The sequence below is a fragment of the Panthera onca genome, chromosome A2 (assembly GCF_046562875.1).
Source record: "Panthera onca isolate mPanOnc1 chromosome A2, mPanOnc1 haplotype 2, whole genome shotgun sequence".
Lineage (NCBI taxonomy): Eukaryota > Metazoa > Chordata > Mammalia > Carnivora > Felidae > Panthera > Panthera onca.
Window position 1 is genome coordinate 121,571,910 of NC_138340.1, and position 24,254 is coordinate 121,596,163.

The 24,254-nt window shown below is 35.9% G+C and overlaps 1 protein-coding gene across 2 annotated transcripts in view; it reads left to right on the forward strand.

The window, feature by feature from the left end:
• The window catches only part of ZNRF2 (zinc and ring finger 2), a 107,858-nt gene that overhangs the window by 65,272 nt on the left and 18,332 nt on the right, over positions 1 to 24,254 (forward strand). For both annotated transcript variants that reach the window (XR_013553165.2, XM_060632819.3), the window contains exon 3: positions 20,790 to 20,895. Coding sequence is in view for 1 of the 2 variants with exons in the window: in XM_060632819.3 (XP_060488802.1) it covers positions 20,790 to 20,895 (106 nt within the window). In the remaining variant the exon portion in view is untranslated. The remainder of the gene's footprint in view (positions 1 to 20,789; positions 20,896 to 24,254) is intronic.

A 24,254-nucleotide genomic window follows, 5' to 3' on the forward strand; every position in this document is an offset into this window, starting at 1 on the left:
GCTTAAACAAATGTGAGCCACCCAGGCACTCTGGGGACAGTTTTAATAAGCAAGGGAACTTACATAAGAGGCTTGTCTCGGGCGGTAACAATACGAGTAGATCTCCCTCTGCCAAATCTTAAAAGATTACATAGAGGCCCCAACTTAGGTTCCGCCTCGTATGTTGTCTAGATGTTCTCAATACCACCTAACTGCCTCAAGGCTGTATCCTTCCGGAGGCTTCAGGGATCAGGGACGGGAAGCAGAATGCACATTTTAAGGACAGAGGACGGGGTGAGGAGCCTCCAGATTGCTTGGGTTCAGCTAGTGAGTTAACCTGCAGTTAGGACTCTTCAGTAACCTTCTCCAGCAGAGTCTCAGGTGACTTGAGGGTCAGATGTGGAGTGACTCAGTTTGGGGTAAAAAAGATAGTAAGAGTACCTAGTTGCTTTAAACACAACGCCAGCGATGTTGATCTTTGCAAAATGTGAAAATTAGGAATTGTGATTTTTTTTCTCCCGCCCCACCCCCCACCCCCAAAAAAGGAGGTGTAAGTATTTGGCAGAGGGAATATTTTGTTGAGTTCAAGAAAGATTTTAGGGAGGAATGTTAAAGAAATGCTTGTGATTATTTTTTGTTATTCAAGTAATAAATGACTTTTTCTTAAATGACTTTTTTTTAAATGCTTTTTCTCCCCCCTCTTTAAGTCCTCTTAGTCTGGACAATTCAAAATACTTGCCTGGATTTGCCTCAGAGATGGCCTTGAGAAGTATCTTCTCAGCCACTCAAACTGAGTGGTTTGGTTTCAGGGAAGACAGTATTAATTTAGTGGCTCTGCATTATTGGAGAAGTTGCATTTAACTCTTAACATTTTAACAGTGTATTAAGTTAATAGAACAATAAAAGTAATAAAGAGTATATTCTAGGTGGTCCTACTCTTTTGCCATCTAAATATTTACTAAGATTTATGATTTGCTTGGTTCTTCCATTTTCTGATAGACTGATTTTTGGAATCTCCAGGCTTCTTGACCTCTCAGCACCTCCTAGATTATTGTTACTTAGGTGTCCTTTTTATCTTATTCTTTTTAAACTGTACTCCTCAGCATTTTACCTTAATCGTAGGCCCTTTCCTCGTAATGCTTTTTGGTATGAGCTACCTTTTTATAACTAAAAAAATCTTTGACATCCAGCACCCGGATCTTGGTTTCTAAATATTTAGAAGTAAATCTCTAGGAAAAAGGAACCAGGGCCCCTGGGCAAACTGGCTGATTCTAGGGCTAGAGCAGAGAAAATAAAGAAAAGCCTGGAGATTGTGTATTGTCTGAAAGAAAGGAATTGTTCAAAAACCAAAAAGATAAGGTTATATCAGAGGGACACAGGAGCCAATCTCAAAGAGCTCCCAATGAACAATTTGAGTAACAAAATTAGTATAGCATAATACTGAATTACACCCAAAAGTATAATAAAATAAATATATCAATCAGTAAATGCATATAGAATTGTAAAAGTTTAACCTGGAGACTGAATCCTAAGAGATTTATTTAAAAAAAGATTTTTTTTAATTCCGTATTCCCATTACCGGTGATATAAAAGAATTTTCTTCCAAAATTTTTCATGTGCCATATATACTCTCTGATTTTAAGTACTCCTAAGATATACTAAAACATACTGTATGTGGCACATGTATAGTTTGAAATACGTGATCTTAGTTTATTGTAAATATTCCAGTGTGTCTGAGAGGGATTTAGGGGAATGAGAGCTACTGTTATAAGCCCAGCAACAAAAGACTTTATCGTTTTTTAGATGGAAAATGTGAGTTAATTCTGATATTGTGTTAGGTTTTATACTTTGGAATTCTCTCAATGAGGGGTTCTACCATGAAGTCTTATTTTCTAACTTTAAACATTTTATGTTTATTATATGTAGAGAAGAGAGGAGTTGAATATTTATTAACAAAAGACACTTGGACTCTGTATGTTACCCCTTATTAAATCACTAAGAAAGATGTGTGCTCTCTTTTGAAATTGAGGTAAAATTGGTATATAACATTACGTTTAAGTTTCAGGGTGCATACTGTCTTTGCTCAATGCTGTTCTTTAAAAATTTTCAGTTTGCTAATCAACATGGTTTATCTACATTTGTTTTGATTCATTGAGAATCTATATATTTAGTGTTAAACTTGTTAAGTTCATACCTAGTATTTTATAGTTTTGTTACTGTTACGAATGGCATTTGTTTTTACCATTTGAATTTCATACTGGTTTTGCTGGAATACAGAGAAGCTATTGCTTATAGGTGAATCCCTGGATTTTCTAGATTTACAGCCGTTATCTTCAAATGAAGATCATGTTTTCAAGTGTCATGTACATGTTTTGTTTCTTTGTCTTATTGCATTAGTGTGAAGCTTAAAAACAATGTAGATAAAATAATCATGCCCGTTGACATGCTTGTTTCGTTCGGTGTCTTTAGTATTTCACTGTTTAATAGATGCTTGCTTTGAGTTATGGTAAATTATCTTTATTGTATATGTATCATTTTTTCTCTTTTTTATTTAAAGCAAAAACAGCTTAATTTTACGAAATGCTCTTTTCTCTTTTTTATTTATTGATAAATTAGGTTGATTTTTCTCATGTGTTAGTTGAGTTCTGTTGGTTTCTAATGTGGCTGGATTTAACTCCTTCTGATCATGTGTTACTGCTCCATTGAAGCACTGATACCAGTTATGTCAGACAAAGATTATGCTGCAAAATGAATTGGAAAGCTTTCCATCTTTGCTCTGGGATAATTTAACCCAGGAAGTACTGTTCTTTTCATATCAGAGTTCAACTATAAAACCGTCTACCTTTTTAAAGGTAGATCTTTGGCAGTCTTTCTAACTTCTGTGATCATTAGTATATTCAGGTTTTTCTGCTTCCTGAGTCAATTTAAAAAGTTTGTATTCTGCTAGAAAATAATCCATATCCTCTAAATTTCCTAAAAATTGCCATAGAATTGCACGTATAATATTTTTTGACAGTTGTCTTCATCTTCTAAATATCCTTTATATTGCCTTTTTTATTCAAATAAATACTTTTGGTTTCGTACTTTATGTGCCTTAGGCTAGCCAAAAAGGGCATATATTTCATTGATATTTTCAAAGAGCTACTTTAGACTTGTAGATAAAGGTACTAACATGACTAACTTTATACTAACTTTGTACTAACTTATTAATAAGTACAAATTAAAGCTGCTTCACTTTTTTCCAGTCTTTCCATTTTAATAAAGGTATTTTAGAAATAGAAATACTTTTCTTATAAGAGGGTTAGTTATAATTGAGGTTTTAATGTAAAATGTTCTTTTTGTTATTTTCTAGATAACTTCTCATTTCAGTTTTTATCTGCTTGACTCAGAGGTTAACTAAAAAAAAAAAAAACAAAAAACAGCCTTTTTTTTTTTTTCCTTTAATGTTTACTTTTGAGAGAGAGAAACAGAGGTTCTGAAGCAGGCTCTGTTTATGCCAGCAGCGAGCCTGATGCGAGGCTCAGTCTCACGAACTGTGAAATCATGACCTCAGCTGAAGTCGGACGCTCAACAGACGAGCCACCCAGGTGCCCCTAAAAAAAAAAAAGCCTTCTTAATTTCAAAGATCCCTTTTTTGGGGGAAGGGATATGTGTAATGAGCAGTCATTTTGATCTTGATATTAGAGAATGCTGCTTATAATATCTATGTTATTAAAATTTATTCATGTTTTCTTTGTGGCCGAGCACATTGTTGAGCTCTATAAATTGCGAATGTATGAGAAGCATGTATGTCATGTAGAGTAAAAAGTTGACATGTTATTTCTTTTAAATGTTTATTTTGAAAGAGCATGCATGCAAGCAGGGCAGGGGCAGAGACGGAGACAATCTCCCACAGGCTCTGGGCTGTTAGCACAGAGCCCCATGCAGGGCTTGAACCCATGAACCACGAGATCATGACCTGAGCCAAAATCAAGAGTCCGATGCTTAAATGACTGAGACACCCAGGCACCTCTACTTGTTATTTTTTTAATTGCATATGTATGTATGTACCTAGAATAAATTGAGGTTGATTGCATTATTGAAATAGTCGGTTTCCTTGCTTATGTCTGGTCTATATCGTCTGACAGATTTAGGAAGAAGTTTGTTACAATATACCCTCTATGGCTGTAATTTTATCAATTTTTTATTTTATTTACAGTGTTTAGTTCCTTTTGGTGATATTTGCCTTGGCTAGCTGTATATATTTCATAGCTATATTATTTGCCTAAATATTTATGATGTATTTTCCTTTTGGATTGGATCTTTTTGCATTATATACTTCTCTTTGCATTATATACTTCTCTCTTCTACTTTACCTCATAATCTGGTTTATCTGATAATATTTTGACTACTGCTTATCAAAAATTATGAAGGGCCTGAGATTTCCCTCTTTCTGCAAGCTGACAAGTTAGTCTGCTACAGTTTCATGGATTCTGGCAGAAACCGGAATCAAAGGACTTTCATTATTATTACTCACAGCAATAGCCAAGATATCAGCATTTTCTTGTGCCACTTCCTCCAGCCCCAGTTCTCTGTGAGAAGAGCCAGGTGATATCTGCACGTTCATTGAGCTGCTTTGCAGAAGAGGAACCCTGAGCATGGTTAGGGAACCCAAATCTTTTATTGTGGGAAATAAGCAGATCTACTCTTGGCTCTGGAGAGGACACTGCATCTGTCTTCCAAGGCTGTTTGCTCTACAAAGATCATTGAAAAGACAGTCCAAAACATGTTGAAACGTGAAAGACCTATGGAAAATTATCTCCCAACAGTTTTTTTATTTGCATTTGTCTGCTATCTTTTTGCTCATCCCTCTCGTAATTGATTTTACTTTTGTGTTTGAATAGATAACATCTTTGCAGTGGTTCCAAAGCAAAGAGATGCAAAGGATACCCAGTGAAGTCCCTCTCTCACCTCAGTCCCTTATTCACCCTTTCCAGAGGCAGCCAATGCTATCAGTTCTTGGGATCGGTTCTTGTGATTGCACATGCAAATATATATACACATATTCTGCCCCCAAACTTTTTACATGGTGATATCATGCTGTAGACGGTTCTGAACCTTAGGGTTTTTTTCGTAATACAGTATATCCTGGAAATTATTCCAAATGAGCATTGTTCTTTATAATTACCTTACATTTTATAGGTGGGTGAGTCACAATTTATTAATTAGCCCATTGTTAATGGATGTTAAATTGTTCCTGGTATTTTGCATGTGTATGAGTAGGTATATGGGATACAGTCCTGGAAGCCTTGCTTGGTCAGGGATGTATGTGAATTTGTTATTTCTGATAATATTTCTTTTAATTAAAAAAAATTTTTTTAATGTTTATTTTATTTTAGAGAGAGACAGAGCACCAGTAGGGGAGGGACGGGGAGAGAGAGAGAGAGAAAGAGAGAGGGAGGGAGGGAGGGAGACGCAGAATCTGAAGCAGGCTCCAAGCTCCTAGCTGACAGCACAGAACCCTATGCAGGGCTCAGACTCACAAACCACAAGATCATGACCTGAACTGAAGTTGGTGCTTAACTGACTGAGCCACCCATTTCTGATAATACTTCTAGTTTAGTAATACTAGTTTAGTAATACTTCTAGCTCTAATAATACTGAGTGTCCCTGTTTCTGATAATACTTCTAGTTTTACCTTTAGTGTAGAGCTGGAGTGATTTTGCTAGTATTTTATTTAGGATTTGCAAAAATGAGGTTGGACCAGTTTAAGGGTAGTCTTTTTTGAGTCTTAGAATCAATGTAATGCTTGCTTCAGAAGAAATAATTCAGATTTCCTTTTTCTATGTTCTGCAGCTGTATAAATAGCATTGAGACCATCTGAACTTCAAAGGTTTGGTGTAACTCCCTATGGAAGTGTCTGGGCCTCATGCTCTTTGAGGATCACTCTTAGACAGCTGTCTCTGATTTCTACAGAAATTGATCTATTTGGATTTCTGTCTTTCCCTCCTGAAAGTTACATATTTCATTGTGCATATTGTTACTAGTAAATTTAGTCTCTTATGGATTTTTAATTTTCTGCCCAAATGTGATTGTTTTCCCATTTTTTTCTTAACTTCTGTATCTGTGTTTTTACTCTCTTTCACCCTTTTTATTATTGCCGTTAGATTCCTTTGGGTCTTTTTTATTTCCTGTTTTAAAACTTTCTCGGGGTGCCTGGGTGGCTCAGTCGGTTGAGCGTCCGACTTCGGCTCAGGTCATGATCTCCCGGTTCGTGGGTTCAAGCCCCACATCAGGCTCTGTGCTGACCGCTTGCTCAGAGCCTGGAGCCTGCTTCGGATTCTGTGTCTCCTTCTCTCTCTGCCCCTCCCCCACTCACACTTTGTCTCGCTCTGTTTCTCAAAAATAAATAAATGTAAAAAAAAAAAAAGAAAGAAAACCTTTTTCCTGTTCTTAGGCTTTTTAAAATCTTATTTCTTCTGGTTTCCTTAGATGTGCTTGTCCTTGTCTGTTGTATTGGGAGTATTCATTTCTTCCATCCTGTCTGCCTTCCTTCCCTTCCTTTTTCAGCATAAATATGCAAGGGTATGAGTTTTTCTCTGATATTTTAGCTCTGTTCCATAGATTCTTTTTATTCACTGTTTATCACTGTTACTTTCTTTTTTTTTTTTTTTTTTAATGTTTCTTTATTTTTGAGAGAAACAGAGATAGAATGCGAGTGGGTTAGGGGCAGAGAGAGAGGGAGACACAGAAGCAGAAGCAGGCTCCAGGCTCTGAGCTGTCAGCACAGAGCCCGATGCAGGGCTCGAACTCACAAACCATGAGATCATGACCTGAGCTGAAGTCCGACGCTCAACTGACTGAGCCACCCAGGTGCCCCATCACTGTTACTTTCTTGTTGTTTAGATATTTTGTGTTTTGGGGGCTCTCTTCTTTAAGTTAAAAGTTATGTGAGAGTCTTTTAAAATTCCCAGGTGTTAGGTGCCTTTTCCCTCCGGTTTTGCTGTTTTCTGGTTTTGCTGTATTGTGATCAGACGATGTTACCTGTACTATTTCTGTATTTTAATTTGCTAAGTTTTTCTTTGTGGTTTACTATGTGGTCATTTTTGGCAAATGTTCCATATTCATGTTCAATTTAAAAAGTCTTTTATATCCATCTTGTTTTTCAATTGATTTGTCATGGACTGAGGTGAATTAAAGTTTCCTTCTGTTGATGTTTCTATTTTTCTTTGTTTTGTCTATCATTTTTTGCTTCATAGATGCTGTTATTTGTTTGATGCTATCATTTGTTATTTATAATTACTATATACCTTAGGTACAAATTGCATCTTTTAGTATTTAAAGGGTCCTGTGTCTCCTTTAATGCTTTTTGGACTATATAACTTTGTCTGATATTAAAAGTATAATAATAATTTTTCTTTTGTTTCTATTCGCCTGATAAGTGTTTTTTCTTCCTTTTATTTTCATCTTTCATCTTTTTGTTTCAGATACGCTTCTTGTGTACAATACGGGGTTAAGTTTATTTGGGATCTGGTCTAATCTTTTTTTTTTTTTTTTTTTTTTTTTTTTAACTATATTGGGTTAGTCCATTTACATTTAGTAATATAGCTAGTTTTAATTCCGTCATTATACTTCCTGTTTCTATAGCTTTTTAAAAACATTCCACCAAGTGGCCAGTTTTTCTTTGCTCCATGTTTCTTCTTTTAATTAAGAACAACTGCATTTCTTATTTTACAGCTTTTTAGTTCATAAATGTAACTATATAATAACCTTGGTGCTCCTATTTTTATACTCTGTTAATTTATTTCTTTTTAAAAAAATTTTTTTAATGTTTGTTTATTTTTGAGAGAGAGACAGAGCACGAGCAGGGGAGGGGCAGAGAGAGAGGGAGACACAGAATCTGAAGCAGGCTCCAGGCTCTGAGCTGTCAGCACAGAGCCCATCGTGGGGCTTGAACCCACAAACTGTGAGATCATGACCTGAGCCAAAGTCAGATGCCTAACTGACTGAGCCACCCAGGCACCCCTCTGTTAATTTATTTCTATGAGCAATGATGAAATATGATGAATGAAATAAAAGTTCTTCTACATCCTAATTTTGGTTATTAAATTATCTCTTGTTTACTCATATAGTATTAAACATATTTATACTTACGTTATTTGCTTTGTCAGCTTTAAATGATACTTGACACCCAGTTATTAAAGGTAATAATTAGCTCTTTTAACTTTATTTAGATATTCAGTTTATATATTATCTTAGAATGATTCCCACATTTGTTTTTGAACTTACATTTAAGTAGATTCAATTCTCCCTGCCAGTCATTTTGCTTGGAGTTTTCTAGGCATCTCTTGGTTAGGTGAAGTTCATCCTCATGTAAATCTTTTAAAAGGACTCATGGGAAATGGTTCTCTACACTTCTTGCTTAGGTCTGAAATCTTTGGGTTACACTTTCTTTACTGGAGGATATTATAAATGTTCCTCCAGCCCTGTCGTGTAAAATGCTGCTCCGAAGAAGTCTGATATCAGCCAGATTTCCCTTCCTTTTAGAATTGACAGTCTTTCTTGTCAGGGTACTCAAAGAACTTTTATTTTATTTTATTTTATTTTTAATTTTTTTTTAACGTTTATTTATTTTTGAGAGACAGAGCATGAGCGGGGAAGAGAGAGGGAGACACAGAATCTGAAGCAGGCTCCAGGCTCCAAGCTGTCAGCACAGAGCCTGACACGGGGCTCGAACTCACGAACCGTGAGATCATGACCCGAGCCGAAGTCGGACGCTCAACCGACCGAGCCACCCAGGCGCCCCAAGAACTTTTACTTTTTATGACCAGTATCTGCTGTAGGATATACTTTAAATAGTATTGGGTTTTCATGGCTAATTTTTCTCGAGGACTCCATGTGTCCTTCAAATATGCAGCTCTAGTTATATTTTCATTTTCGTAATGTTTTCTTGCATTTTACTTTTGGCTGTAGATAGCAGTTGGAGCTCTTGTTTTCAATAGATACCTTTTTTGTCCCCCTTCAATTCTTAATAGTTTCTTCATTTCCAGCTTATTTTTCTGGTTTCTAACTCCTTCTGTCCCTGTGATTTCAGGAATTTTTCTTTGTGCTTCTTATTAGTTTCCACCTCATTTTCATTTTATAAGTTGTTTTTCCCCTTCTTTTTCATCTTCATTCCCGAGCTGTAATATCTTTGCATGTGTTCTAGGATAGTTACTTCTCTGTGTTTTTGTTTGTTTGTTTGAATTCATGGCAAATAAATTCATGTTGAGGCTGGATAGTAGCTATATGATGTTCTGTTACACTATCCAATACACATATTTTATAAAGCTGGCGAATTTGGTGTTGTTCCGTCACTTATTTTGTATTATTTATTTTACTTTGTTCCTGCCCAGCCTTCCCTTGATTAATGAAGTTGCTTTCCCTTCCCTCCAAGTTAATTAACAACTTTTACTCTGCATCTTGTTTTTCCTATGACAACCTTACTTTAATATGTATCTTTGAACATATATTTCTATTTTATTCTATCAAAATTAACGGTTTTCTTTGTGCTTTCTGCCATTCTTGTTCACTTTCGTCTCCCCGACTTCTCTCCCGCGTATCTCCCAACTCCTAGATGTTGTGAAATAGAGTTTACATTCTACATCATTAAGTTTACACTAGTGAAACACTGTTTTTATTTCAAAAACCTATAGTTACATTACAGTTTCAATCACAGTATTCTGTATTTAAATTTTACTTATACAAGTTTAATTCCCACTGCTGTTGTTTATACTCTGTTTTTTTCTATTTGAAATTTTTGTGGGGTTTTTTTTTGGGGGGGGGGTCTTGGTTTTTTAATGTTCTTTTGTTAGAAGCATTTCCATGAATAATTTCCTTAGATACCTTTCATGGATTATTCACTTAATGAGTATAATAACATTTGGATGCCCAAATGTTTTTGGTTTGCCCTCCCACAGAATAACTATCTTTGCTGAATATAGGATATTGTTATTTCAGTTGTTTTGTTGGTTTTTTAAGTGTATAAAATTGTTCTGTGCTGTGACTACCAGTATTCTAGATGAGAAGTCTGGCTAACTCTCATTATTTTTTTAATTTTAAGGTTTCCTGTTCTTTATATTTGGAAGCTTACGGGTTGATTTTGTGTTTTGAAGGTTGGAAATTGTATTTTTTTTCCCCCAGGATGCATCGATTTTAGTATTTTTCAACCTTACTCCCATCTCTAATCAATCCTGCTTAAAACTTCATGAACCCTTTCGGTTTAAAACTCCTTTAGTCAGCTTGGGGTTTATTTTCTTCTAGTATTTCTTTGATTAGTATTTCTTTCTGTGTTCCTTTTTCTCTTTCTGTAATTTCTCTTTTTGAAAAGTGTTTTTTGTTTGTGTGTTTGTTTTTACTTAAGTAATCTCAACATGCAATGAGGGGCTTGAACTCACAACCCTGAGATCAAGAGTCGCATGCTCCTCTGAGTGAGTCAGCCAGGGGCTCCTCTTTCTGTAATCTCTGGAATTTCAGTAGTAGAGCTGGATTTGTCCTCTGTGTCATATGTTTTCATTCATGACATGTTGGGGCTTTTTTGGAATGATGTGATATGTATTCTAGATTGCTAATAAAGTCGTTTGATGTTTCTTTTCCTCTTTCTCTGAAGTATTAACAAAACATGGGTTTTGGTTCTAGCAACTTGTACTTATAAAGTGGTTGTCCCTCCGTCCCCTCCGTCCCCTCCATCCCTTCCTTGCTTCCTTCCATTCATTCTTTCTGACACTGCAGTAAGTGTCTGTTTCGGTTCTTGGGCTGGTTCACCTTCATTCACATTACTGTGTGTACTTAGTTAGCTATGACCCTTCTCTGTTACATCATGTTAGCAGTTGTAGAATCTCTCGACACACACGTAGATCTTAGCATTACTTTCTTCTCTGATAGAAGAAGAGCTTAGTGATCATTAGCTTGACACATTAAGCCCTTTTTGTTGGAAGGTGTGAGGAAAGAAGTTGCCCTCTTCTTGGGTGTACAAGGAGAGTGTTATCCTCAGCCCAGCTCTGTGGCTTTTTTCTGGTTTCTCAGTGTCGAGGCAGCCTTGTTCCCTTGTCCATGTGAGAGTCACTCAGATACTGCTGACTGCCTGGGCAACTTAAGGATTGGTCGGTCAGCTTTGAGCAGATCTGCTGAAAGGAAATAGACCTTCCAAAGCAGTGTGTTTTCCCCATCCTTAGAAAGATTTTTTTAAAAAACCCTTTTCATACTTGCTCTTTCTTGATTTTCATGTGACGCTGGGGCACTTTCATTACCTGAAGTTCAGATGAATCTAGGTTTAGATTCTCCACAATCCGTCAGGTAGTCACCGTTATTTTAGTAATTTAGTAGTAGCAGGATAAGAGGGGATCGAGAAAGAAGTCTGAGTTGTCAGTGTTTCATGACTGTTACTATCACAGCTACTGGTTCACCCCTGCTTGCTGTCTCCAGATACTTTTGAGTTTCACACTCTGTTTTCTCAGGAGTGGACCTTTTAAATAGCTTTCCTGTGCATTCATACTTTTAATACTTTCCTCATATATACTAATAAACCTGTAAGTATTTGTTGGCAGACTCAGCATATGTCCAGTACTTTCTTGTTGATTGGCTGATAACCTCGTGGGTAAAGAATTGAGTACACTTAACAAAAAATAGATCTGATCTCATCTGAGTCACCAGACTGCAAACAAAGCCACTGAAGCAACAACTTCTGGGCTTTGGGGCATTTTCTCTGTTCATTGGCTGTTTCTTTGTCACTTGGTGTTTTCTCTAGTCTCCTGAGATCTTTTGCTTCATTAGTTATTCAAAAAATGTTTATTGAGCACTTGCTGTGTACAAAACACTATGCTACTTGGTAGAGTAAGCAGAGCATAGAGGGTTCTCTGGCTTCATGGAATTGACTGCTTCTTTATTACAGAGATTACAGAGTACTGACTACATCTGACTACATTCTCAGAATGTAGACTCATTCTACTCTGTTTGGTTTACACAGTATCAAAATGAGGTTTTTTTCAGTATTTTGAAAATGAGAAATTTCACCTAGAAACCTAAATTTGCAGCTGCCTTAAATATGTAATATCTGGCTACACTGGGCCCTCATTCCTCCATGGCATTCTGCTATCATAGCAAGTGCCCCTTTAGATAGGACTGTGTACATCAGTTTTAATCCATAAAACTGAGGCCTACTTCATTTGGTATTTATTGTCACAACTGTGCTGTTCTTTTTCTTACAAAATGATTAAAAAGATGAGCTACTTCTTGAATGTCTTCTTGCTATCCTTCAGGCATTTGAGTTTGTGACCTTTGTATAATATTTATTAGCCTGCTAATTATCTTACAGCTTCAGGAGGAAGCGGAAGGGAAAGACACCATGGTTTAGCTTCAGTCAACAAAAGGAGTAGACAGACAGACACATTGTCATGCTCTTTCTCAAATTCATTCTAACAAAGAGATAGAATCCTAGTTTATAAATCTAAAAAAAAGGGGAGGGGCGCCTGGGTGGCGCAGTCGGTTGAGCGTCCGACTTCAGCCAGGTCACGATCTCGCGGTCCGTGAGTTCGAGCCCCGCGTCAGGCTCTGGGCTGATGGCTCGGAGCCTGGAGCCTGTTTCCGATTCTGTGTCTCCCTCTCTCTCTGCCCCTCCCCCGTTCATGCTCTGTCTCTCTCTGTCCCAAAAATAAAATAAAAAACGTTGAAAAAAAAAATTAAAAAAAAAAATAAAAATAAAAATAAAAAAAGGGGAGGGCACCTGGGTGGCTCAGTCGGTTAAGCATCCAACTCTTAATAATGGCTCGGGTCGTGATCTCATGGTAGTGGGATCGAGCTGCACATGCTGAGCAGAAGCCTGCTTTGGATTCTCTCTCTCCCTCTCTGCCCCTCTGCCATGTACAAGTGCACGCGTGCTCTCTCTCAAAATAAGTAAACTTAAAAAAAAATCTGATGATAGTTCTGACATGTGTTTTTGCATGTTATAATAGCATTTGAGTTGACATTTTTCAGTTTACTTCAATAATGCTGTAGTAAAATGGTGTTTATATTCAGTTAACGTTTAGTTAGAGCCTTGTAAGTATTTTCACACTCATTAGCTCTTTTGTTTTTAATCATCAAAATAAAATATCATCTGAGATACAGGTATTATGACCTGCAATGTAGTTGAAGACAAACGAGGCTCAAAGAGGTTTGCACATTGTCCAAAGGTCAAGCCTGTTCTCTTTCCACGAGGCCGCCTTCCATTTGCATTGTCTCGTTCGATCTTCACAACAGTCTTAAGAGACAGGTGGAATGGGTTTCATCATTTCTTAGATTGGAGAAAACAAACTCAGAGGAAGAGTCCTTTCTTGGCAGTTATCACATGGCTAGTGTTCAGAACATGCCTGCTACTATGAAGCTACACTGCTGGACATTTAACAGGTCTCCTGTAATTCTTACCACTCCCCCGTGGGATAGGTATTGTTATTCTCATTCTATTCCCCAATATGTTGACGAGTTGGAACTTGAACCTAGAACTGTCTATAAGCAACACTGGGGTTTTTTTGTTTTGTTTTTGTTTTTTGGTGGGTTTTTTTTTTTTTTTTTTTTTTTGCTGCGTCATATTACAGAGCTTGCTTGACTCCTTTTTATTGCCATTAAGAGCCTATATTTTAGAAGTACACAGTGGTATATTAAGCTTGAAAATCAGCTTTTTGTATTTTTAGGACAGGTGTTTTCTCTGTGCAGTGTGATTCAAAATAAAAGTGGACCAAACTTAAGTTTAGTTCAGAGTATATTCTGTTTTTGTATATATTCAGCTGTTTTAAAATAATTCTCTTGCTCTTTAATGGGCATAACTTATTTAGAAAAGTACTTGTTTAGCGTTAAGCAAATCAGTGTATTGGTTGTGAATTTTGGTTTATTGTTGATTTGTGACAGAGAGGGGCATAGGAAAGTTCCCTTGATTTGAAGATTGGGGAACAATTTGGTAACCTAACAATTACTTAGGTTGACTTGTGTGACTTTTGGCAGCTTGTTACATACCTAATTTTACATAATACCCAACCCTAGCTAGCCTTTTAAAGTAAGCTAAGAACAAAAGGCCCAAGAAAGCTAAATCTATTGAATATTGAGTTTATGTTCCATTTGTATATTTTACCCTTCAGAGTTTGGGTTCCATTTTATTTTACTTACATTTTCTTGGAGAAGGCACCAAATGTCTATTTCCAAAAATATTCCCAAGAATACACATTTTCCCTTAAAAGTCATCAGAAGAGTCACAAGTTCCATCTACCCACTTCTAAAGAACTAGTCTTAATATTAAATTGTTTCTAACAGTGCAGATGAAAAGTAGCTATATGCTTAGTCAATTCTCCATTATATTTAAAGAAAGCATTGATGCAGTAATTGTCAGTGGCACTGAGGCAGAGGAAACCAGTAATTTCAAGCTGAATGAGAGTGAGTGTCTAAAAAGGATAAAAGCATAGGCTGACCATGAACTTTGAGTTTTAGTCACTTTAATAAAGGTCATTCCTATGTTTTTATTTACCTATTTGTCTCATAGTGAAAATGGCAATTTCCCTAAGTATCATCTCTAGTTCCTCTTATGATATTTGAGTACAGTAATAGCTCACAGATCTATAATCTAGAATATTAATGTTAACTTCTTCTCTTAAGTCCATTAGAGATAAATTTATATCTGAAAGTATTTATTAATAAACCTTGTGAGTCCCTGTTTTTCATTCTTTGAGTAATTGCTTCTTACTAATGTTGTGAATTTTTTTAATTCTTGATTTTTCTAGGGATTATTTCACATTTCAGCTGCTTTTGTTTTCTACTGCTATCATTGAGGGTTCAAGAACAAAAAATAAGTCTTCAGGTAAAATGCCTGATCCATAATAGTGCTTGGCATTGTATTTTGCTGAAAAGGTCATATAGCTGTTTGGATGCTTGATCTGAAAATACAGTTGTGATGACTATGAAATTTCCGCATGGAGTTTTCTTGGCTGCCTCTAACAGAGTTGGTCTCACTTGTTCGTTCGTTCATTCTTTCTTTTCTTTCTCTCTTTCTTCCTCTCTTTTTCTCTCTCTCTTAATTTTCAAAAGGATTTTGGCTGTCTGCTTTTTTTCGTGTTGTCTTGATCTGCAATAACTATGGCTATGTGCTTGTATCTGCTAAATATTTTAATTTTGCATTTTTGGCTGCTTGAAATTTAATGTTGGGCGATGCAAATTAAGAGCTTGAGGCTATAAGTGAAAGAGTAATCTACAGAAGTTTTTAATTAGCTTATAAATGTATGTTCTTCACCTATTATATATTTTCAGGTTTGGTATTTTACTAACATTAAAATTTTAAATTCAGTTTCTCAGTTGCACTGACCACATTTCAAGTGCTACTTTCGGGCCATATGTGGCTAGTAGCTACCAGACAGCACAGATAAAGGACTGTTTGTGTCATCATAGAAAGTTCTAATTGGACAGGACTATTTTCCTGTCCAATAGAAGCAAATAAGCAGTAAACTGTAAGCTCATTTCTGATGATACCAGTTTTTATAGCAGTTTGATAACTCCAGAAGCTAAAGCATATGATCAGTCTTGAGCATACATCCTCTAAGTTAATGTGCCATCTCGATCTTGAGTATTTCATACTTAAAGTTGTCTGAAATAGTTCATTTGCTTCACTATTCTATTTTAAAGTGAAATTACTTCTTGTAACAAAATTCATGTAGTAAACAGCCCACCGACTTAGCCTAATTTTGAGTCCTGACCCCAGAACTTAGTTAGGTTAGTAACTTCTGCTAAGTTACTTCTTTGAGCCTCAATTTCCATATCTATAAAGTGAAGGTAACATTAGTTACCTCATAGGATTAATAAATAATATTAACTATATGTAAAGATATGTCACAGAGTGGACATTTATAATACTTTTAAATATAGAATGAAGCCAAAACATTTAAAAATTAAGTGATGTTGCTTGCATGAATTTGTGTTCCAAGCCTTGAAATTTATAATAGGTCTCTGGAAATGGTTAGGTCGAGTGTCCTATAGAAGTTTCTGGTGGCCATGGGATTATTTATACATCATGTAAAGTTAAAACAACTAGAATACCAGAGTGAGGAGAAAAAGAGATAGAAAAGTGAGCAACTTTGTTTTTGGAGAAGTTCGTAAAGTATTTTCTGATAACAATGGCAATAAAAATGGATTTTTTGTATAATGTTTTCATAACTTACAGAGTTTTTCACATAATTCTTTAAAATTTCATGTCCATACTATTTTAGGTACCTTTATTGTATTAATATTAGGGGAAAAAAAGAATAAAAGGAAAACTCAAAGATGACCAATATTTTGGAGCTTATATAGCTAACTGTGAGGATGGGAATTCATATTAAGTTTTCAACTTTCAATCTTACACTCTTTCTTCTTCAGCATGCTTGTTCCATTATTAGCAGTTGTGTTTCTGAGGCAGGGGTGTATTTCAGAATCTCTAGGGATGGAGCCCAGGTATTTGTAATTTATTTTCTTCTGTGTTGAGACAGAATGCATACCCAAGTGATTCTGGTGCCCACCTCTGGTTAGAAATCATTGGTCTCTTCCTGGTTGAATTCTTCTTTCCTGTATCAGTACACCTAAATTAATGCTTGCATCATATGAATAAGACAGAAGAATTAGCATGATAAGCAATACACTGGTTTAACTTTCAGTGTTCCAAATGTTAAGTAGGACACCAGCAACGATTGAAAAAGCAACACAGATTTACTTTCCTCTTCACTATCTTTAGTGCTTGTCCATTTGTCAATGCTTGTGGAGAGCGGGAATCCAGACTAGCTCGCCGTGAAGTGAAATCTATTAGTGTTCCCTCCTCTGATAAGAACTTTGGCTAGTTAGTAGCCTGCCCTCAATGTATTGCAGTTGTAAACTGTTGACTCCTTATTGCTTATGGTAGGAAAACTTTTATGAATGTTTTCAATTGACTGGCTAAAGATTTTTATCAGTCTTTTCCCAGCTGTCTTGAAGATGCTTCAGTATCCTGGATTTAGTGGTTTTTCCCAGCCGTATATAACTCTGAATGTTTCACAACTTTTCCTTTGAATGAGAGGACAGTGTCATAATGGAGAGGGAAAAGGGAATTTTCTAGCAAACTCCCACGTAGGCAAAAATAAATCATGTTGCATAGTGAATTTTAAAAATGAAAGACATTTTCGAACATAAAAAGACAGATTTTTATGGGAAGTGACATTTTCAAATTTGAAAATTAGCCTTTGCTATTTGAGACCATAAATAAAGTTTTTCAGTGAGTGAACTGTGTTTTGACTCAGTTGCTTATCAAAATGCAGTTGGATAGTGGCATTGTTGCTGTTAGCTTTTAACGTTTTCTGAGTAGAGATCATTTCACTAGAAGCTATTTACAGTGGATATTGGCTGCTTCTGCATTGAAATTTGCTTGGGATGTTCTTGTATATAGGTGTACCTTTCTTAACGTAGAAAATGAAGTTCTGATTATTTTTCATTACTGGGGCTTAGGGAGCTTATGATTAAATGGCTGACTTTAATATGGCAGTTTAGATTAAACTGAAATGATTTTCTTAACTTAGTACCTGCAAAGCATAACATTATATTCTTTAAATAAATACCATTATGTTAATTATATGCAGATGATGTTTGTCTGTGTTGTACTGTAAATAAATTCACTTAGAAACAGGATGAAACCAAGGCCTTCAAGATATTAAAATTTTTTCAACTCAAAGATTGATTTTTAAAAACCTATTGTAAGAATTGAGACTTGGTCGTAAGTCACCATAAAAGTATTGTTAAGACAGCTATTTTTCTGTGAACAATGCACTCAGAAGCTTGTACTTGATGGATTTCGAGTTCTTTTCACTTGGTATTGATAATCTGTTACCTAGTAGTGTATGGCAAAAATAAGGCAATACTTTTTCTTTATTTTTTAAAAGCTGGCCTTATTTTCTTAATTCAAGATAATTGAGATTATACGGTTCATATTTACTTAAAACTAGATGCAGTGTTAATGTATTCCAAAAGGTAGAAAACATGATACCATATTTCACCAATTCTTTTTTTTTTTAAATTTTTTTTTCAACGTTTTTTTATTTATTTTTGGGACAGAGAGAGACAGAGCATGAACGGGGGAGGGGCAGAGAGAGAGGGAGACACAGAATCGGAAACAGGCTCCAGGCTCCGAGCCATCAGCCCAGAGCCTGACGCGGGGCTCGAACTCACAGACCGCGAGATCGTGACCTGGCTGAAGTCGGACGCTTAACCGACTGCGCCACCCAGGCGCCCCAATATTTCACCAATTCTAAGACACGCTTCCTTTTTTTACTTTAACTGCCCTGGAAAATGAGACGTATCTTAAAATTGTTTTGTGTCGTTTTAATGGTGGTATTTTTTTTCTTACTTGTTCATGTGTAAACGAATGGTACATGTTATAATCATTGATGTTTTAGGCTTGGTAAAAAGTGATCACTGACGTTTTGAAGTTTGTTGTAGAACTTAGACTCATTGTTACGATGCCGTATGTCTTTGTAGTGGAAGAAATCTATGCTGTGACTATACCATATTATGTGGAGTTACAGACCTTTACTAAGATCTCTTCCTGTTTCCTTCACATCCACTCATTGCTATCACCCTAGTGTCAAATGGCACAACTAAAACAATTTAATGGTGAGTTTGATGTACTTTATTCAAGAGAAAACAATGCATGGATTGAGGGAGTATGGTACATCACAAGCACTGCCCAAGGTATTTTCTTACAGGATGTTGGAGGAGACAGCACTGAAACAGGGCACGACTGGCTAACAGGGTCCTCTTGCCTAGGGTAATGTAAGCTAGCTAAAGCCAAGTTGGAAGACTGTGACTGGTGTTCAGTTGCCTTGACAGTGAGGTGTTTTCCATAAGTGCAGGATGATGTAGGTTTAGATTTGTGACGTGGGTGGGGCCAACTGGAGTGGCCTCATTTTGTGTGTCCCAGTGTACCAATTAACAGTCACTAGTTAGGTTTTTTACATCACACTGGTTTCCTATCTGTGGAAAGCCAGCCAGAACAATAACAGCAAAATGGAGATCAAGAAAAGGAGGAAAGACTTGGGGTCAGGGTTGGGGTGTGTAGAGTGGAGGTAGGGATGGGACCTCCAGGGTGAAGAAGAGAAAAATGGGGATAGCACATTAGGGCGCGTGTTAATGAGCAAGCAGCAGTTTCTGTTTATCCAGCTTGACTTATCCTGGTCAATTCTCTGGTTGTGATATATTAGCTTGTGAACTAGCCAGCAGTTAGCTAAAATCATCTCAGTCGTATCCCCTAGATTCTTCTTGCCAAGGCCTTTTTCTGCAGAAGTTGCCCTGTTACCCCTCCAGCTTTAGGGGTAAATTATCTGCTGGTATAGACCCAATAAAGGCTGTGTTTCCTTCTAATGTGCTGTCTCAAAATGAATGACTAAATGGGGAACTACTTCTTATGGAAATGAATTTTTCTACAAGGAATGACTACAGATACATGCACAATTACATTTGCTGTTTTTTATAAGAGGTATGAGACTACCAAACAAATACTTGATTTTAGGAACTTTCCTACCTTGCTCTGTCGTTCAGCATTTAGAGATTGGTGTAGTCTTTTCTCTTTATCCTATTTTATTTTCATTTCTAAACACAGTGATTTGTTTCTTTGTGGTGTAAATGTATATTGCGTGTTCCTGCTTTACCTTTCCATCCTCTGCACTTGCTGGGTACACATTCTCCTGCGTTGAGCAGCCTCTCCATACTCTTCAGTAATGGTGGTTTCAGTTCTTCCTCACTTAAAAAGAGTTACAAAGAATTATCTGGCTAACATACTCTATCTTATGCAAGATCCTTTGAAAAATTAAGCTTTAACATTAATAAAATACTTAAATTTCCAGTATAAAACCTAAATTGAGGGTAACTTTTTTTCCAAAAGGAATTTTTGCTTTGTAAAGGGCTTTATTTACCGGTCGGGTGTTTTAAACACTCTGCAGGGCCCTCTGGAAGCCACTCTAATCGCTGCCTGGTGTGGGCCTTGCATTGTCCTAGAAAAGGATTAAGAATTGTTGCATGCCTGAAATCCTCAGGTTTCCAAAAGTACCTTTCGGAATCTTTGGATCTTCTTGAGTTAAGCAGACCTTTTAAAAGAAGTACCATATGCAGGGTGATTTCTTTAACTTAATCCAATTTTGCTATTTTAGAGTTTTATAAGACACTCTTTTTTTTTTTTTGAAAGAGACAGGGACAGCGTGAGTGGGGGAGGGGCAGAGAGAGAGGGAAAGAGAGAGAATCCCAAGCAGGCTCTGCACTGTCAGCACAGAGCCCGATGCGGAGCTCAGACTCCCGAAATCGTGAGATCATAACCTGAGCCGAAACCAGTAGTTGGACGCTTAACCGACTGAGCCACCCAAGTGCCCTGTTATTTTAGAATTTTAAAAATTATAATAGTAGTTTCATGTCTCTTCAGCCACATTACGCTCTAAGGTTTTTTGAACTATCTTAGGCAATAATTAATAATGATTAGTAAGAGAAGGAAAATGGATTCCAAATTGCAAATAACTGACTTGATGATAAAGTTTTATAGCAAAATCCTTTGCAAGTTAGAGGACTCTGTACTGTTCTTGCTTACTGAAATGCCTCAATGAAATGTAAATGGAAATAAGAGATGCCGTCTATAGGTAAAGGTAAATATTATTCACGGACTTATGAATAATGTGTCAAATATGGTTGCCAAGTTTTATGTATTTCGGACAAAATATGGCAGTCACCACTCTATAACGTTCCCGTAATTCTTCTTTCAGTTTTATTGTCCTGAATTCATTTTTCTCTTTCCTCAGAGGATGTACTGAGTAAAGATGCTGGGGAATGTGCAATATGCCTTGAAGAATTGCAGCAGGGAGATACTATAGCACGACTGCCTTGTCTATGCATATATCATAAAGGGTAAGTTTATTTTTATGTTGACCAAGTTGATAGTAAAAAGATGCTTCTCGAAGTTTCAAACATTGTTGTTAGTGCTGAAAAGTTTTCTTCTTAATTGAAACCCCCACCCATTTCTTAAAAAATAACAGCCTTTGTTTCCTGCTAGAACTAAGATTTGAGCCCAAATATGTTTGTATTAAAAAATATACCATTTGTTAAACATTTACTGTTACCCAGGCATTGTCCGTAATGGCTTAGCCAGGCTAGCCCATGTACAACTTGTAATAATCTCATGTTAAAATCGAGGGAATAAGCCAAGGGACCATAGGAAATCTCCCCAATGCCATGGCTAGTAAATGGAAGAGCTGAGATTTTAGCCACGCCTATTTGACTCCCAACACCCATCTGGATTCTCATAAAAGATTCTTGGTTTCAGAGCAACACAGGAAAATTGGGGGTAGAAAATTATTTAAAGCAAACACAAAAATCTAGAAAACTATAACTTTCGAACAATAAAAGGAATAAGGTAGAATTTTATTTAAAGGTGGGGGTGGAGAAAAGCATAGAGAGCACAATAAATTATACAAAATAAAGAGACAAGAATAAATGTACTATCAGCATAATTCTAAATGAAACAAACTCACCAGTGGAAAAGAGATTGAAAGATCAGGATATGCTGTTGATGAGTAACACTTAAATATAAGGATATAGAAAAATATGAAACTGAGGGGATACAAAACTGTATCCAGGCAAGTATTAACTACAGGAAAACTGACAAAGCTAGAATAATAGCAGACAAAATAAATTTTGGCAAAAATATTATTAGTATGATATGATGATAAAAGTATACATAAAAGTCAGTTTTTGGTGAACCTAAGAACAGAGTCTCAAGGTAAAATATTTATAGAACTGTCTGAAAAGAATTGACAAATATGATAATGGGAGATTTCAATACAGTTCTTATTGTGTCAAGCAGACACAAAATGAGTCAAAACCTAGAAGAATGTAGCAACAGAGTTAACAGGTTTGTCTGATGGATGCGTGTGTATCTGCACCCAGCAATTAGCATCTTTACTTTTCAGGCACTCATTACATGTGCAGAAATTGATGGCATACTAGGCCATAAAGCAAGTTTGGCAAACTATGAAAAATTATACCATACAGAAAGCGGTCTTTGGCCACTCTTAGAAGTCAGTAATAAAAGATGAATTATCTTCACACATACTTTTAAGTAACTTGTGGATTAAAGAAGAAATCATAATGGAACTTAGAAACACTTGGAACTGGATAATAATGAAAAGTCTTGCCATTTTTCTAGAGTGATCCATGGAGAGCTTGTGTTAGAGTGGGGAAAAAAGACTGGAAATCATTAAACCCAATTCTTCCTTAAGAATTTAGAAAAATGAATTAACACTGAATAGAACAAGAAAATAATAAAGGTTAGAGAAGGAAAAAAAGGGAAAAAAAATATACACTAGAGGCCAGCAAAGCCAAAAGTTTGGTTTTTGAAGACTCATGAAATAGATAAGCCTCTGGCAGGATCATCTCTAGGAGGAAAAAATGAACAGTATAGGAATGACACATCAGACATAGTAGAAATAAAAAACAAATGGAAAAATCTGTGAGAAATTTATTTACTCTTCGATTTAAAGAAAACAGGCAATTTCCTTAAGAACATTATTTTATATATTATTCATTATATATTATGTAATATATAAGTATATTTATTATGTTACTAACTATATATCTCAATGTATAGTAATTACCAAGATATTTCAAAAAGAAACAGAACACCTGAATTGACTATAATAACTATTATAAGTAATTATTAAGAAAAACTTTTTAAAAAACAACAGATATTAAAAAATAAAACCCCAAAACCTACAAAGAGGCCTACAAAATTGGTCTGACAGCAGGTTCTACAGACGTCCAAAGAACACCATGTTAACCGTTGTTAAACTCCCCTCAAGGTAGGAAAGGATGGTAGGTTCCCCCACTTATTTTGTAAAAATAGTATAAACTTGATACCAAAATCAGACAAGGAGAGTATAAGAAAGAAAATTAGAAGGTACTCTAATTTAGGAACATAAATCAAAAAAAAAAAAAAAACCAAAACATACTAGCAAACCAAATGCATCAATATCTATCTGAAGTAATGCCTCAGGACTAAATTAGACTTATGCTAGGAATATAAAGACATTGTAAGATTAGAAAACTTACATATGCAACATATTATGTTAATAAAGGAGAAAGACCATATTATCTCAGTAAATGAGAAAAAATGCATTACAGTTCTATACTTGGGTATTAATGATTTCAAAACAAAAGCAAAGAATAGATGTTAGATAAACTGTTAAAATTGTTAACAGCTTACCAGGGTTTTCAGATATAAGCTCAACATGAATGTTAGTTTCATTGATATCTCAGTAAGAAAAAATAAAAGCTTTTTTTCTTTTTAGAATAATATTAACACCCACAGAAACTACAATAGCAGTAAGCTATGTTAAGAATACATCCTACAAAAGATACAAGGATTTTAAAACTTTACTGAAAGATCTAGAAGATCCAAAATGTAGAGGTATATTGTCTTGTGGATAGGAAGACTCAGTGTCATAAAGATGTCACTTAATCCCAAATTAATCTATATAGTTAATATTATCCCATTCAAATCTCGACTAGTTTTTTCATGTAACTTGACAAGTTGACTCTAAAATACACACGGACCAAAGAGTCCATATGGCAAGAACAGTCATATTCACAAAGAAGAAAACTGCTGGGGGGTGGGGGGCTTCCCCTATGCAGATACATTTTAAGACTATTAATTAAGACATGTGTGGAAAGGACATAGGAATAGAGCCCATAAACACTCATGCATATATGAGAGACAGCATAGCACAGGGGTTAAGAGCCTGGACTCTTGGGAGTCAAGCCTTCCTCCCAAGGTTCAAATCCCAGCCCCTCCACTAGTTCACTGTGTGGTCTTGATCAAGTTACTTAGTTTTTCCCTCCTTCGATCTATAAAATCAGGCGGCAGTACCAACTTCATAGAGTTGTTTTGAGGTTTGAAATGAGTTAAATTTTAGAAAGTCTGGCACATGATGGATAGTATGTAAATATTTGTTAAGTAAATGAAAAAATTAAAAAATTGATTTGGCAGTGGTGGTATAGCAGTAGAGAAAGAATGAACTATTCAAAGAATGGTACTGAGATCACTTGGTTATTGATGTAGAAAAACAGTTGAATCTTTATATTTGAAATAGGAATCAATTCCCGATTGACTGAACATATGCCTATGGAAACCAAAAAAAAACTCTTACAAGTGTTGGAAAGAATGTAGAGAAATGTCCTTGGCCTCTTTGGGGGCTACAATATAAGCCTTC